The sequence below is a fragment of the Podarcis pityusensis genome (assembly GCF_964106645.2).
Source record: "Podarcis pityusensis genome assembly, chromosome: 14".
Taxonomy (NCBI): Eukaryota; Metazoa; Chordata; class Lepidosauria; order Squamata; family Lacertidae; genus Podarcis; species Podarcis pityusensis.
The window spans coordinates 15,783,977-15,798,200 of NC_138039.1; the positions used below are offsets into that span (position 1 = coordinate 15,783,977).

Genomic DNA, 14,224 nt, shown 5'->3' on the forward strand with positions numbered 1-14,224 from the left:
AGTAAAAGTAACACAGTTTACATAAAATCACAATCTATTAATTGAAATACATTCTAAAATGAATTCATTATCAAATTAATGGCAACCATTGGGTTAGGGTCCTACGAGGATGACCAAAGGAGGGGGTCAGACTGTGCCTTGGCCAAAGGCCTGGTGGAACAGCTCTGTCTTGCAGGCCCTGCAGAAAGATGTCAAGTCCTGTAGGGCCCTAGTCTCTTGTGACAGAGCATTCTACCATATGGGGACCATGGCCGAAAAAGCCCTGGCTCTGGTTGAGGCCAGCCTAACCTCCCTGTGGCCCGGGACCTCCAAGATGTTTTTGTTTGAATATCGTAAGGTCCTTCATGGGACATACCAGGAGAGGTGATCCCGTAGGATGTAAATAGCATGTGAATTATGACTTTTTGTGTGACCATTAGCCCCACTACTAATAGTTTCAAGGTAACACCCACCCCCACACAAGTCCTAGGGTCACGAGAGGAGGACCCTTGCCTCCTCTCATGACATTAAATCTATGAGACATTAAATCTGGATATAAAATATGTGAGAAGGCAATAGCGTTATGAAGAGCCCTGTAGGATCAGGCCAAAGGCCCGTCTAGTCCAGCATCCTGTTCTCACAACCAGATGTCTGTGGGAAGCCCACAGACACCCCGTTCAGGATTTTCGGCAACTGGTATTCAGAAGCACACTTGTTTCCAGCTGTAGAGGGAGAAGCAGGCTGGTATGGCTAGCAGACATTGGCAGTATGGTCCACAGAGTCATCTAAACCCCCTTTAAAGCCATACCAGCTGATGGCCATCACATCTTATAGGTAAAGGGACCCCTGACCATTAGGTCCAGTCGTGGCCGACTCTGGGGTTGTGGCGCTCATCTCGCATTATTGGCCGAGGGAGCCGGCGTACAGCTTCTGGGTCAGGTGGCCAGCATGACTAAGCCACTTCTGGCAAACCAGAGCAGCGCACGGAAACGCCGTTTACCTTCCCGCTGGAGCGGTACCTATTTATCTACTTGCACTCTGACGTGCTTTTGAACTGCTAGGTTGGGAGGAGCAGGGACCGAGCAACAGGAGCTCACCCCGTCACGGGCAATCGAACCGCCGACCTTCTGATCAGCAAGTCCTAGGCTCTGTGGTTTAACCCACAGCGCCACCCTCCCTCTCAACCCGCAGCGCCACCCACATCCCTCTTATTGTCCATAGTTTTTGCATTAAGAGGTACTTTCTTCTGTCTCTCCTGAATCTTCCAACATTTGGTCTCACTGGAAGGAGGAAAAAACCCCTCATAATAAGGCTGGGCAATCTATGGCCCTCCAGTTACTGCTGGGCTCCAACTCCTATCAGCCCTAGCCAGCAAGACCAATGGTCAGGGATGAGAGGAGTAGCAATTCAGGAACGCCAGGAGTGGCACCGGTCGTCCACCCCTGCCTTATCAACGGCTCTACATTGTGACACCTCCATTCAATAGGCAACAGAAGAAGTGTATCCTTACATGGTGAGAAAAGGAAAGGAATGCATCTCCAAGTATCGATACGGATGTGTCGCTGCAGAATCAAACCCGCTAGTGAATTATCGAGGGCTCTACTTAATATGCAAAAGTTGCTTTAGATCTGTTGGCAGTTCTGACAGATACATTGAGGGAGGTTAGAGAGAATCTCGCGGAGTGAATAGCTATGTGGCATCAGAAAGTCAAAGCAAGACTCTCTTGGCTCAAAAAATGCCTCATTTATTTATTTATTAAAGCGCACCATGCCAACGGTTCATTTCAAACGCATTTATCAAATGCACATGCTGGAAACGATAAGCCCTTAGATTTAAGCGCCCCTGAAATTAGCAGGGATTGTTCCTGAGTAAACATGATTGGGCCCAGGATAAATAATTTCAGAAAGGCCTCATTGCTTTTAAGAACGTGAAGGCCATTTAAATTGTTTCAGTGTTATCGTCGTGAACTGTTTCCCAAAGCTGGGGTTAGGGAAGGGAGATTCTGCTGGAGGAGATGCAGATCTCTAAGGAGGGTAACCTCAGGTCCAGAGGTCAAATAGTGTCCCCCCCCCCGCCTGCACTATCTGGCCCTTGGGTGTCTTCCCACACCACACCCACCCTCCTCTGAGCCCACCTCCTTTATGGGCCCTGCTTTGCACCCAAAATGTTTTTGCCTTGCTGGAATGTGCCCTTGACCTCTTAATTAGTTGATGGGGACCATAGGAAGGGCGAGGCCACTTGCGTTCAGGCCCGGCTCATGGGCTTCCCATAGGCATCTGGTTGGTCACTGTGAGAACAAAATGGCAGAGTAGATGGACCATTGGCCTGATCCAGCAAAGCTCCCCGTACGTCCTTAACCGTTTTAGTTGTTAATAAATAATAATAATTTTTTAAAAAATTTATATCCCGCCCTCCTCTCTGAGCTGAAGCCGGGCTCAGAGCGGCTAACAACAATAAAAGTAACACAGCATTCTAAAATCAATTCATTTTAAAAGCAATTCAAAATCAAATTAATGGCAACCATTGGGCTAGAGTTCTGTGAGGATTACCAAAGGAGGGGGTGTTGTGCTGTTTTAACGGGCCTGGTTTATTACACATTTTAATCGCGGGGTGTTTATTTTAATGTTTAAATGGAATTCTGTGGTGTATTTTAATCATATTTGTGTGTGTGTGTTTTGTAATTGGTTTTATGCTCGTAAACTGTTTATAAGTCACCTTGGCAATTAAGTGGCATATAAATTTCATTGACTTAGTCGTTCATTATTCTTTGTTATTATTCTTACTCACAGTAGTTCATCATAGGGAAAAGTGGTCTCAGTGACTGCTGGCTATGGGGGTCATGACACAATCCTCTGAAGCCCAACTCCAAAGGGTTTTGGGGAAAAAAAATCAACCACCCAGAGCTGCTGCCCCATCTCACAGTGTTCCTTTTATGCTAGTCTCTCCTCCCACTCTTGGTAGATATCTTATTTCTGCCTTAATTAATAAAAAAAAAACCCCTCCAACTATAGATCGAATTACGAATCAAACATCAATGACTCTTTTCTTTAGCATAAATTAATAAAGGCGTCATTAAGCAAAAGCAAATTCTCAGAGGAAACCTAAATGGTTGTGACAGGAAAAGGAGCCCAATGGCTTAAAACCAGCATGCAAAATACATTGGCAAGCGCTATCTTGAAAGGCTGATTAAAGAAGTAATTGAAGATGGGGACTTGGAGTTTGAAAAACGAGATCCTCTATCAAGACAGGCAGATATAGCAGTCCTGGATGACCTGGTTCCTCATAGCCTCCATTCCCTTTTGAGGTTATCTTCAGACGAACAGATTGAAATCTCTCGGGTTCTTGTTTCAAGCTCCCCCCCCCCCCCTGGCTTAGATGCAGCAGAGATCTGTGCTTTGGCAGGGCAGCAATTAAAATGGGAATTGGTTCAAAGCTTGGATCCAAGTTAGATCAACGCTTTTCAGCATAGTAACCAAGGTTCTAATGGCAAAAATGCACAGGAAACTGTATCCGATTATAATTTCTGTTATATGTAGCTTTCCCTCCTTCTTAAGGAGCTTGGGACTAGTGCTGTGCACCAGATTTAGGGGAAGCCCGGATCTCAATTTGAATCAGGCCAGTTTTGAATTGGGGGCACCTGCACTTGGGCTGAGACAGACCCAGATCACCATAGACCAGGCTGCCCAGTTACCCAGGTTGTCAGGGGATACGAAGGCTGGAGGACCCTGCATGATGCTTCTCCACAAGCACAGTCCCTGCAGGGAAGGCTCTTATAAGCAGCACCCTGCAGGACTGAATCCCCTGCTCACCAGGTGATGAGAGATTTCAAACCTGTGGTCTGCTAGGGAAGGGGAAGAAACCCTACAGGACTGAATCCACCTGCTCTCTTCAGTATGTGTGTGTGTGTAGTGGGGAGGATGTACAGCATACATAAGATTGGATTCAGTAATGTCATTCATTCATTCATTCATTCATTCATTCATTCATTCAACTATGCCACCCATCTGCCTGGGTTGCCCCAGCCACTCTGGGTGGCTCCCAACAAAATAAAACATCAAACACACTAAAATGTCTAAACATTAAAAACTTCCCAATACAGGGCTGCCTTCAGATGTCTACAGAAGGTCAAGTTGTTTACTTCCTTGACATCCGACGGGAGGGAATTCTACAGGATGGGCGTCATTACTGAGAAGGCCCTCTGCCTGGTTCTTTGTAGCTTCACTTCCCGCAGTGAGGGAACCGCTAGAAGGCCCTCGGCGCTGGATCTCAGTGTCTGGGCTGAACGATGGGGATGGAGACGCTCCTTCAGGTATACAGGACCAAGGCTGTTTAGGGCTCTAAAGGTCAGCACCGACACTTTGAATTGTGTACTAGGAGCCAATGTAGATCTTTGCTAGTCCCATAAAGCGAAACGTTTTATATGTAGTTATTGAGATACCTTAAGCCTGTTGTGTTAATAATTTACCCTTTGCATCTGTTTTGTATGATTTATTTTTAATCTGTATTTTTGAGAAAGATTAATAAAGAGAGTGAGGGGTGGGGGAGACGACTTAAAATAAAAGCCTGCTTTATTACTGATGTGTTTGTTGCCCTGGGCTCCTTTGGGAGGGAGGGTGGGATATACTTTGAAATAACAACAATAATAAATGAACTGGCTTGGTTGTGCCTACAGAATCTATTGATGCTTACCTTTCTAAATGGAATGGAAATTCAGGAACAAAACAACTCTGATGGGGGGCAGAATCTCACATAGATAAATATCGCACCAGCTCAGAACATTCCACTGGCAGGCAGGAAAACCCCCCCTTTTTTCCAGGGTTTATCCAGGAAAGTCCACAGCAACAGCCTGCTGTGATTCTCTGCTGCTATTTCAGAGCAGTGGGGCAACCGATGGCGCTGCGCAGATCTGGCCCTCCATATTCTACCTTCTGTGGAACGAAATTGATTTCTCTCTCGTTGCCAGTGAGAAGTGAGAACACTTTGCCTCCCTCCCTGCAGGGCCCAAACCAGCAATCCGCTAAGCCTGCGCTGAGGCAACGAGCGGCAGATGTAAAAAGGTAGCTGCGTGAGGGGAAAACGAGCACAGCGCCAAGGTGGTTCCTGCAGACTTGATGGGGAGGGGGGAGAGAGAAGCAAGGGCAGTGTTCTGGCAGAAGAGCCGCCACATGCTCAGAGACCAACATCGTGCCTTTGTCTAGATGCATCCATCCATACCCCATCCATTTTGATGTGGCAGTCATCAGAAGCTTGCAGGGGGGAGGATGAGGATGAGGACCATTTTCTTCCCAGACCAAGGGCCACATTTCCATCTGGGAAACCTTCTGGGGGCCACATGCCAGTGGCAGGCAGGGTCACAGGCCAAAGCAGGTGAAGCAACAAATGTAATTTTTACCTTTCACCGTAGGTAAAAGTTTACCTTTCACAGTAGGCTAGTTTCTACGATTCACCCCTCCCTCTAAGCAGCCAAGAGGCACGGCAAGCCCGCTAGCATCACCTGAGCGCAACACCGCTCTCTCTACGCGTGGTTCCCACATATTCAGAGGCATGCTGCAACAATGGAGGGAAACATAGCCTTTCATAGTCTTATCATGCACAACTTTGTCAAATCCGTTTTCAATGCATCCATGTTCAGGGCTATCACTGCCTCGTGTGGGAGCGAGTTTGAAAGATGAACTATGTACTGAATGGAGAACTGTTTTCTTCCGCCTTGGCCTGAATTTTTCACATTCCGCTTCACTGGGCGGCCCCGAGTTCTAGTTACTACGACAGAGGGGAGAAAAATGTCTCTATATCTTCCTCTTCAGCATGCATAATCTTAGACGCCTCTGCCGTGCCTCTATTACTAAAGTGAAAAGACCTAACTGTTGCACCCTTCCCTCATAGAGGAAAGGGCCACGGGCCTATTGATGGCAAATAACAATCACACCGCCCCTGACACCAGTTGTTTACCACACCAGGATGACTATGGTGGTTCGATTTATATGGTGGAAATTAAAGCTATCCATTTCAAAACCACCAAGGGTTTCACTGAAGTTTTCCTTGTAGAGATTCATGTTTCCCGGATAAAAGGATGCATTTTGCCTGGTTGCTATGATGATTAAAAGCATTGTTTTGCAACTAAACAGGGCCTCAAGGACAACCTGGGGGCATAATCTGAAACCACTGGCCATACAGCCCATGTGGCTTTTGCAGTGCAGAACTACATCTGCTATGAGATAAGAGACTGATCTCTCTCTCTCTCTGTAGCATTCAAGGGTACTAAGTGAGATCGCTTACTTGAAGGCTAAAGCTATAAATTCTGCCCACTGTAGATGCATTTCAAAGGCAAAAGCTCAATTCAGGCAACAACCTAAACCACAGTTTAATTACTTCAAACAACAACAACAAATAATAATAATAATAATAATAATAATAATAATAATAATAGTAATAATATATTATTTATACCATGCCCATCTGGCTGGGTTTCCCCAGCCACTATGGGTGGCTCCCAACTGAATATTAAAAACACAATACAGCATTAAACATTAAAAATTTGGGGCTGTATCCCATGCTGCCATTGGACAACATACTTCCTTCCTCTCTTGGCCCCTTAAAATCTGTTTTGGGGGTTTGGGCGATACTTTGGCACTTCTGCCTGATTTGGGGGGTCCACAGGGAGAGGAAAGGAAGGGTAAGTCCTGTTGCACAAGCAGAACGCGGCTTGACCAGAGCTGGATCCAACACCTAGTCTCTGGATCTCTCCATCATCCACCCCATGCTAGCATGTGGCCCTTAACAGACTGTCCATGAGCTAAAGTGGCCCTTGACACAAAAAAGAGGTTCTCAGCCCCTGATCTTAGGGTTTCCATGTTGGCAGATCCACATCCAATGCACATTTAAAGCACACAACACCCCCCCGAGAATCCTGGGAACCATAGTTCCCCCACCTAGAGCTACAGTTCCCAGCACTCTTAACAAACTACAGTTCTCAGGATTCTTTGATGGAAGTCGTGAGCTTTATGTGTTAGATATGATTTAAACACATGGCCTGGTTCTGCTCTAAAAAGCACCTGAGTCAAAACAACAAAGGGGACTGGCTTCTTCAACAGATTTCATCCACCCTGCTCGTAAAACTACAATGAAGTTGACATTTTCATTTGGTAACGCAAGCTTATCGTCATGGCTTAACTTGGTGAAATTAAAAAAGTGCCAGATTTTCAATTCATAAATATTTATGATAAGGACACCATTTTATCTTTAATTAGCCCAACTGTTAAGGACACTTCTGAAGTGAGAAATTGAATTCAGTGCTTAACACCAGATGCAGCTTCTGGGGCTTGAGTTTTAGCTCGATGGCTTACAATGAACGGAATACCGAAATCAAATCAAAACAAACAAGCGCACATGTTGCTCACATGGAACTGCTAAAACAGAGTAACACCAAACAAATCTTAAGGGGGGGGGGGGAATGGAAAAGTAAGTTTCCAAATGCGAATGAAAGAATAAAAAGGCTGATGTAATACACAATGGTTTCTGGATTAGAAAGGAAGAGGTATCGTCTTCTGAGTTATGTAGTACAGTGGTACCTTGGTTTACGAACTTAATCTTTGTCTGTTCTTAAACCAAAGCGTTCTTAAACCAAGGTGTGCTTTCCCATAGCAGCGGGGGACTCAATTTACAAATGGAACACACTCAAGAGGAAGCAGAACATGTTCTGCTTCCAAGGCAAAGTTCACAAACCAAAACACCTACTTCTGGGTTTGCAGCGTTCTTAATTCAAGTTGTTCATAATCTAAGCTGTTCTTAAACCAAGGTAGCACTGTACTTCAGGAAAGGAATGACAATGCAATGGAAAGAAGCAACACTGGATTATTGATTTGCTCAGCTATAAATTGGCTCTCCTATTGGCTTGGGTCCTACCCAATATATCCAATTGGTCAATGCGCTTGGTGGGAGGGCCTCTTGCAGGTACCATCTATCAGAAGGTCTGATCTGCACTATCGAGAAATTTGGGTCTCTAGCATGGTGGCACCTACCCTTTGGAACTCCCTGCTGCTGCATATTAGACTGGTGCCCACCTCTGTTGTCTTTTTGGACGCCTGCTGTACACCTACCTCTTTCAACCAGTCTTTCAAAATAGGGATCATTCCCAGTTTGCACCTGTATCGGAACTGTTTTTCTAAGAGGTTTAGATATTTTATCGCTTGCGCATTTGCTACCCTGGGCTCCTTTGGATGGAAGGGTGGGATCATACATTTGACCAACCAACCAACAAATAATACTCTAAAACAGACTTATAATAAAGGCTAATAATGAAGCAGAGGAAGGCACAAATGAAAAATGGCTTCTTTCCCCACACACTGGATCAAACAGTGGTGAGGAACCATTTTATTTCATAAAATCTATATACTGCTTGATTGCAAAAAAGAATAAAGCAATGACATTATTAGTAAAAAAAAACAAAAAAACCCCAACACGTTCAAAAAATTAAAAGCAGCAATAAACTAAAAACACATCAACTTTCTAGATATCTGATTAGGCTTGCCTAAACAAAAACGTTTTTAGCAGGCTCCGGGAAAAAAAAGCAATAAAGTTGCCTGTCTGATATCAATAGGCAGGGAGTTCCAAAGTTGTGGAGGGCCGTTGTACAGTAGTTTCTACACAAACTCACCTCAATGTCCTCCATTTAAGGAAATGTAATCAGAGTTCACAAAGGTCCGTATAGTAAAAGCTATGGTTTTCCCAGTAGTGATGTATGGAAGTGAGAGCTGGACCATAAAGAAGGCTGATCGCCGAAGAATTGATGCTTTTGAATTATGGTGCTGGAGGAGACTCTTGAGAGTCCCATGGACTGCAAGAAGATCAAACCAATCCATTCTGAAGGAAATCAGCCCTGAGTGCTCACTGGAAGGATAGATCCTGAAGCTGAGGCTCCAATACTTTGGCCACCTCATGAGAAGAGAAGACTCCCTGGAAAAGACCCTGATGTTGGGAAGGATGGAGGGCGCAAGGAGAAGGGGACAGCAGAGGATGAGATGGTTGGACAGTGTTCTCGAAGCTACCAGCATGAGTTTGACCAAACTGGAGGAGGCAGTGGAAGACAGGAGTGCCTGGCATGCTCTGGTCCAGGGGGTCACGAAGAGTCGGACACGACTAAACGACTAAACAACAACAACAACAATCAGAGTTCAAAAACATACTCCAGCCAGGGAAAATTACTCAAGGACTGAGAATCCTGCCCACAATATTGGAAGGGGCATGGGAGGCCAAGATGTCGAACACCCTCGCTCTGTGTAGGAGTCTGAGGTGGGGCACCAAAGAACCTAGCCATTCCCTAAAACAATCCTCTCATTTCCGCAGTGACATTAATGTGGGCAGTGCTTTTGTAGAGGAACCACAAGACAGCGTGAGACCCTGCTCTGAGGAAATGACGAGAGAGTAATCATCTTTTAGGAACCGGAATCCTGTTTCTCTCGAAAAGGCAAAATACAGGGACAAGAAACAGAAAATAGTGACTGTTCCTGGTGAACAGAGAAGAGTTGGAACATATAAAGCAAGCAGGTGTTTGTCATCCTAGAAATGTAATAATGAGGGGTTGAACATTTTTCATCATGGACAGGAGTAAGGATCTTGAGCCAAGCAAAACAAAATTATGCTGCCTCCAGCTGGGAATAACTGTTTATTGTGTGTCTCTGTGTGTGTGTGTGTGTGTGTGTGTGTGTGTGTAGAGGAAGCATCTGAACAGATCAGCTTACCTGGAAATGACTGTTTGTCTTCTAAAGGCATTCTATACAGCAAGAACTTGCAGAAACAAGACTTTATTTCTTTATTGCATTTATATATCACCTCCCCCCACCTTGAAAGGAGCTCAAGGCGGCATACACAGTTCTCCCCCCCCCCCTTTTAATCCCCCAAAGAACTCTGTGGAGGTAGGTTAGGGTGAGAGGTGGCCCAAGATCACCCAGTGGACTTCATGGTGTTATTTGAATTCTGGCCTCCCAGGTCTTAGTTTGACACTTCAAGTACTACAGAACCCTGGCTCTCTTGATCTCTCGGAGGACTCAAGGACTTTTGAATTCAGCACTTGCTACAAGCAACGAGCTTTTCCAAAATTAAGATAGGTTTTTATTTTGTGTTCGTGAAGAACAAAGTAAGAGTTTTGCTCTGAAGATCTAGTCCTAACAACATCTTTGTTGGAAATATGTTGAATGGGACTACTTAGCTGCAATATTTTAAATTACTTATTGGTTTAAAAAAGGCATAATTTTGCTTTGTCATTATATGGGCTTTAATGGAGTTGCAGAAATTCAGCGTTGACTAAAAAATAGCTGCTTGTCTAAATACAAGATGCCTTGCCAACCTTTACTAAAATTACTGTTGTAGCAGAGGGTTGTGTTCCACGCCACCCCCCCCCCCAATAATTCCAAATGCCCTTGTACTGCAGGGGAGAAGACAGAAAAAAGCAAATAGAAGGGGAAAGAAGAATATTTCATTTTTAAAAATAAAATAACCAGTCTAATTTTCTCCAGTTTGGATATGAAAAATTGGAATTAATATTAAGTGATTAGAAGGTTAACCTTCTTAGACTGCAAAAGCCAAACGTGATGATGATTAATACAAAACATGCAAGAACAGGCTGATTTCTTTATTTATCATCTGACTATCATAATGAAAGATGTGTTCAAATTGATTATTTGTGGGCAAAGTATGAGATGAGAGGGTGGTGGAGGAGAAAGAGAGAAAGAGAGAGAGAGAGAGAGAGAGAAAGAAAGAAAGAAAGAAAGAAAGAAAGAAAGAAAGAAAGAAAGAAAGAAAGAAAGAGTGTATTATACTTGACTGACAACATCCTGCAAAGAAGGTTCTTCAAGTTGTTTTTTTTAAGGAAACAGAACAGCTCTGTTACTAAGGAAACTGAGCTATGCAGAGCTCACAGTTTCTGAATCAGGGATTATTTCATAGCAAACTTAGTTACGCTATTGTACGGTGAGCTGCCTAGCAGCCCTCTCTCTGTTTGGCTTAATTAATAAGAATACTTAACTGAACTGGAAAGAGATATCCTATTCAGCTAGCTATTTGTTCTGTACCAAGCAGTCCTGTTTACAAATGTATTACATGCATGCAGATGGGGTCGTATGCAGACCAAGTGAAGCCCTTTTCAGGTGTTCAGAAGAATGCATGTCCGCATTCTGTGTGGAGGGGGTGTTACGTGGGTGCACACATAAGCCCCGCCCCAGTGACCCCACCAGGCAGCGTCATTGGCTCTGGCTCCACCCAGTAATGGGCTCCTTGCCTTTTGCCGCACCAATATCCACTGCCCAAGGGGGTTATGATCAAACTAAGAATAGGTGCATGGGAGATGGCAGAGGAAGGGGAATGGAAATGGAGATAGGGGTTCACCGTATTTTTCGCTCTATAAGACGCACCTGACCATAAGACGCACCTAGTTTTTAGGGGAGGAAAACAAGAAATAAGAAGCCTCCTGAGCGAAGAGGGAGCGCTCCTCCCTCTTTGCTCAGGAGGCTTTGTGGTGCTATCTCTGAAGCCAGGAGAGCAAGCGGGATCGGTGCGTACTGATCCCGCTTGCTCTCCTGGCTTCAGCGAAAGCAAGCCTCCTGGCTTTCCCCCGACCTCCTGCAAGAGCCGCGCGCTCTTTAAAGGGAGCGTGGCTCTTGGGGGCTTTTCTGGGAGGTGGGGGAAGGGACAGAGCCGCGCGCTCTGTCCCTTCCCCCACCTCCCGCAAAAGCCAGGGATAGCTGCATGAAGCCTCCGCAGGGCAGTGGGATGAAGGCTCCCCTGCGGAGGCTTCACGCGGCTAAGCCAAAAGCTAGAACAGCACAGCACTCCCTCTCACTGTTCTGGCTTCTGGGATAGCCCACGAAGCCTGCATTCGCTCCATAAGACACACACACATTTTCCCTTACTTTTTAGGAGGGGGAAAGTGCATCTTATAGAGCAAAAAATACGGTAAATAATAGCAGCTGCAGCAGCAGCAGCAACAACAGCAACAACAAGCATGTTAGCAGCTTTTCTAACAAAGTAGGGCAGAGTGCTGGGGCAGAGTACTGATGTTTATCTGAGCTTCTGTCATTGGTATCACTGCAGCTTACAAGAAGGGTTCTGCTGCAACCAGATTGGTTCTGCTGGTGTGTTTGCACCACAGCAACCTCACACCTCCTGGTAAACTGCAGCGATGCTGTTGATGGGAGGTAAGCGCTGCCACCCCATCAGCTGCAGCTGCATATTGGCCCACCCCCATCTTCCCCCTGCAGACTGAAGTGGTCCTCTAAGCCCAGAACTGGTCTGACCGACTGCCTCGCCGCGGACCAGGCCTCTCTCTGATCTACGAAGGAACCCCGTACCTGCTTTGCGGAACTTCTCCAAGAGCTCGTGCCGAATGGACTTCTCCAGGTTGAAGTAGTCGTGGTCTTCATCGGGTTCTCTCAGAAACAGAGGGATGTGCTGGAAGACGACAGCGTGGCGGCACTTTCTCGCTTCGGCCATTGCAAGCTGCTGCTGGAGCCACTCATCCTGGGCCTGCTTTAATTCCAAGCACTTGGAAGCATCAAAGTACAACTGAGAGTTCAGCACAAGGAAGAAGACCCCTCCGACCCAGAAGCTGAAGTAATCGTCACCCCACTTTTGGCAATAATCTTCAATTGTTTCAGGAGTTGGCGTGTTCCCAAGGTCGTGGTTGCCACTGACAAAGACTAGGGGGATGTCGCTGCTGACACCCTTCAGGGTGCTTTTCAAGTCCTGTATTTGTGCCTCCCGCCAAGGTGTCCCTACAAACCAAAAGGATTAGACATTATTTCTGCAGGATTTCTACCAGTTCTGGCTCCCTCCTAACCTTCTGACATCTGCCACTCTCATTATGCAAAGAACTTGATTATCAAAAGCCCAACCCCCTAAAAAATACCAATTAAAAAATACAATAATCTGGAAAGGTACACTGCAACAAACCGTGAAAAGCTGAGCAAACCACCGGAGCATTTGATCTGCCATTTTCAAAAAAAGAGATTATTTTATTTGACATGCCCAGGCTTGGCAGGAGTAACTCAGGAAAGGTTCCATAAATATGTAATGGCATTTGCACGAAAACCTGTCGGTCTTCAGTTCATGGGCTGGGACCCACATGCGGGTCATAAGACAGGATCAAAAATCACAATTCAAAGCTAGCTTGCATCTCAAAAGCATTTGAAGACTAACCTGGTTCGGACATAACAACAAACCACAGTTAGTTGAAAACAAAAACGAAAGCCTCCGAGTTCCTCCTTGCAGGTGTGTTGGAGGAAAAGCACACAACACTAAATCACAGGCTTTATAGAATGAGAAAACTCAGTATTCCCTCTCTCTCTTAGAAGAGAGTCTAATCTGGAGAGGTGTATTGTTTTGCAGTATATCAGGATGTGTGGAGCCTGTGACCCTCTCTATATGTTGGACTCCAAGGCCCATCAACCCCAGCCAGCATGACCAATGGATAGGGATGGTGGAAGGTGGAGTTCAGCCACATCTGAAGGGGACGTCATACATATTTCTGCAGTCACAGATTGAAGGATAATGCAGGGCCATCTCCTTCGGTAAGGAAGTGGTGGGAGACCACAGGGAAGGAATAGCTGGCATGGACAAGGATACCTTACGGTGCCTGTTGGCTTGCAATGCTGGCTGCAAACTTTCTCAGATCTTCTGAGAACAATCTGCTAGGGATGCTGCTCTAACTAAGCCTAAGTATGCGTAAACCACATGTTAGTCATACTCAGAGCAGACCCACTGAAATTAAATAACACGACTCAGGTCCATTAACTGAGTAGAACTCGGTTCAATGCAACCCTTGTTCTTCGCTTTAAGCGCCAGGCAGATTTTTCTTATTTCCTGGGCTTTTAACCCTTAATTTGAAGGCTGGCACTGTGACCTCTTTTAGTGGGGAGGACCTGTAGTCCTGCCCCCCCCTTTTTTGTTATCTGTGTTTTTAGCCTTCCATTTGTTTAGCTTTAAGCCCTTCAATTGTATTGCTGTACTTTGAGGCTTTTATTGTTACTTTCAATAGGCTCTAATGTAAGTTGCTTTGAGTTACTTTGTAAGAAAAGCAACTAACAAATTAAAAAAGTAACAATGATGATAATGATGATGATGATATCTATTATTGCATATAGCTTAGTCGGTTAGAGCGTGGTGCTGAAGGAGCATCTCCACCCCCATTGTTCTGCCCAGACACTGAGGTCCAGCGCTGAGGCCTTCTGGCGGTTCCCTCACTGCGAGAAGCTAA

The 14,224-nt window shown here is 45.4% G+C and overlaps 1 protein-coding gene across 1 annotated transcript in view; it reads right to left on the reverse strand.

The window, feature by feature from the left end:
- The window catches only part of CPPED1 (calcineurin like phosphoesterase domain containing 1), a 71,835-nt gene that overhangs the window by 15,100 nt on the left and 42,511 nt on the right, over positions 1–14,224 (reverse strand). Inside the window, exon 3 of the mRNA XM_080981847.1 lies at positions 12,321–12,743. Within this exon, the coding sequence (XP_080837973.1) occupies positions 12,321–12,743 (423 nt within the window). The remainder of the gene's footprint in view (positions 1–12,320; positions 12,744–14,224) is intronic.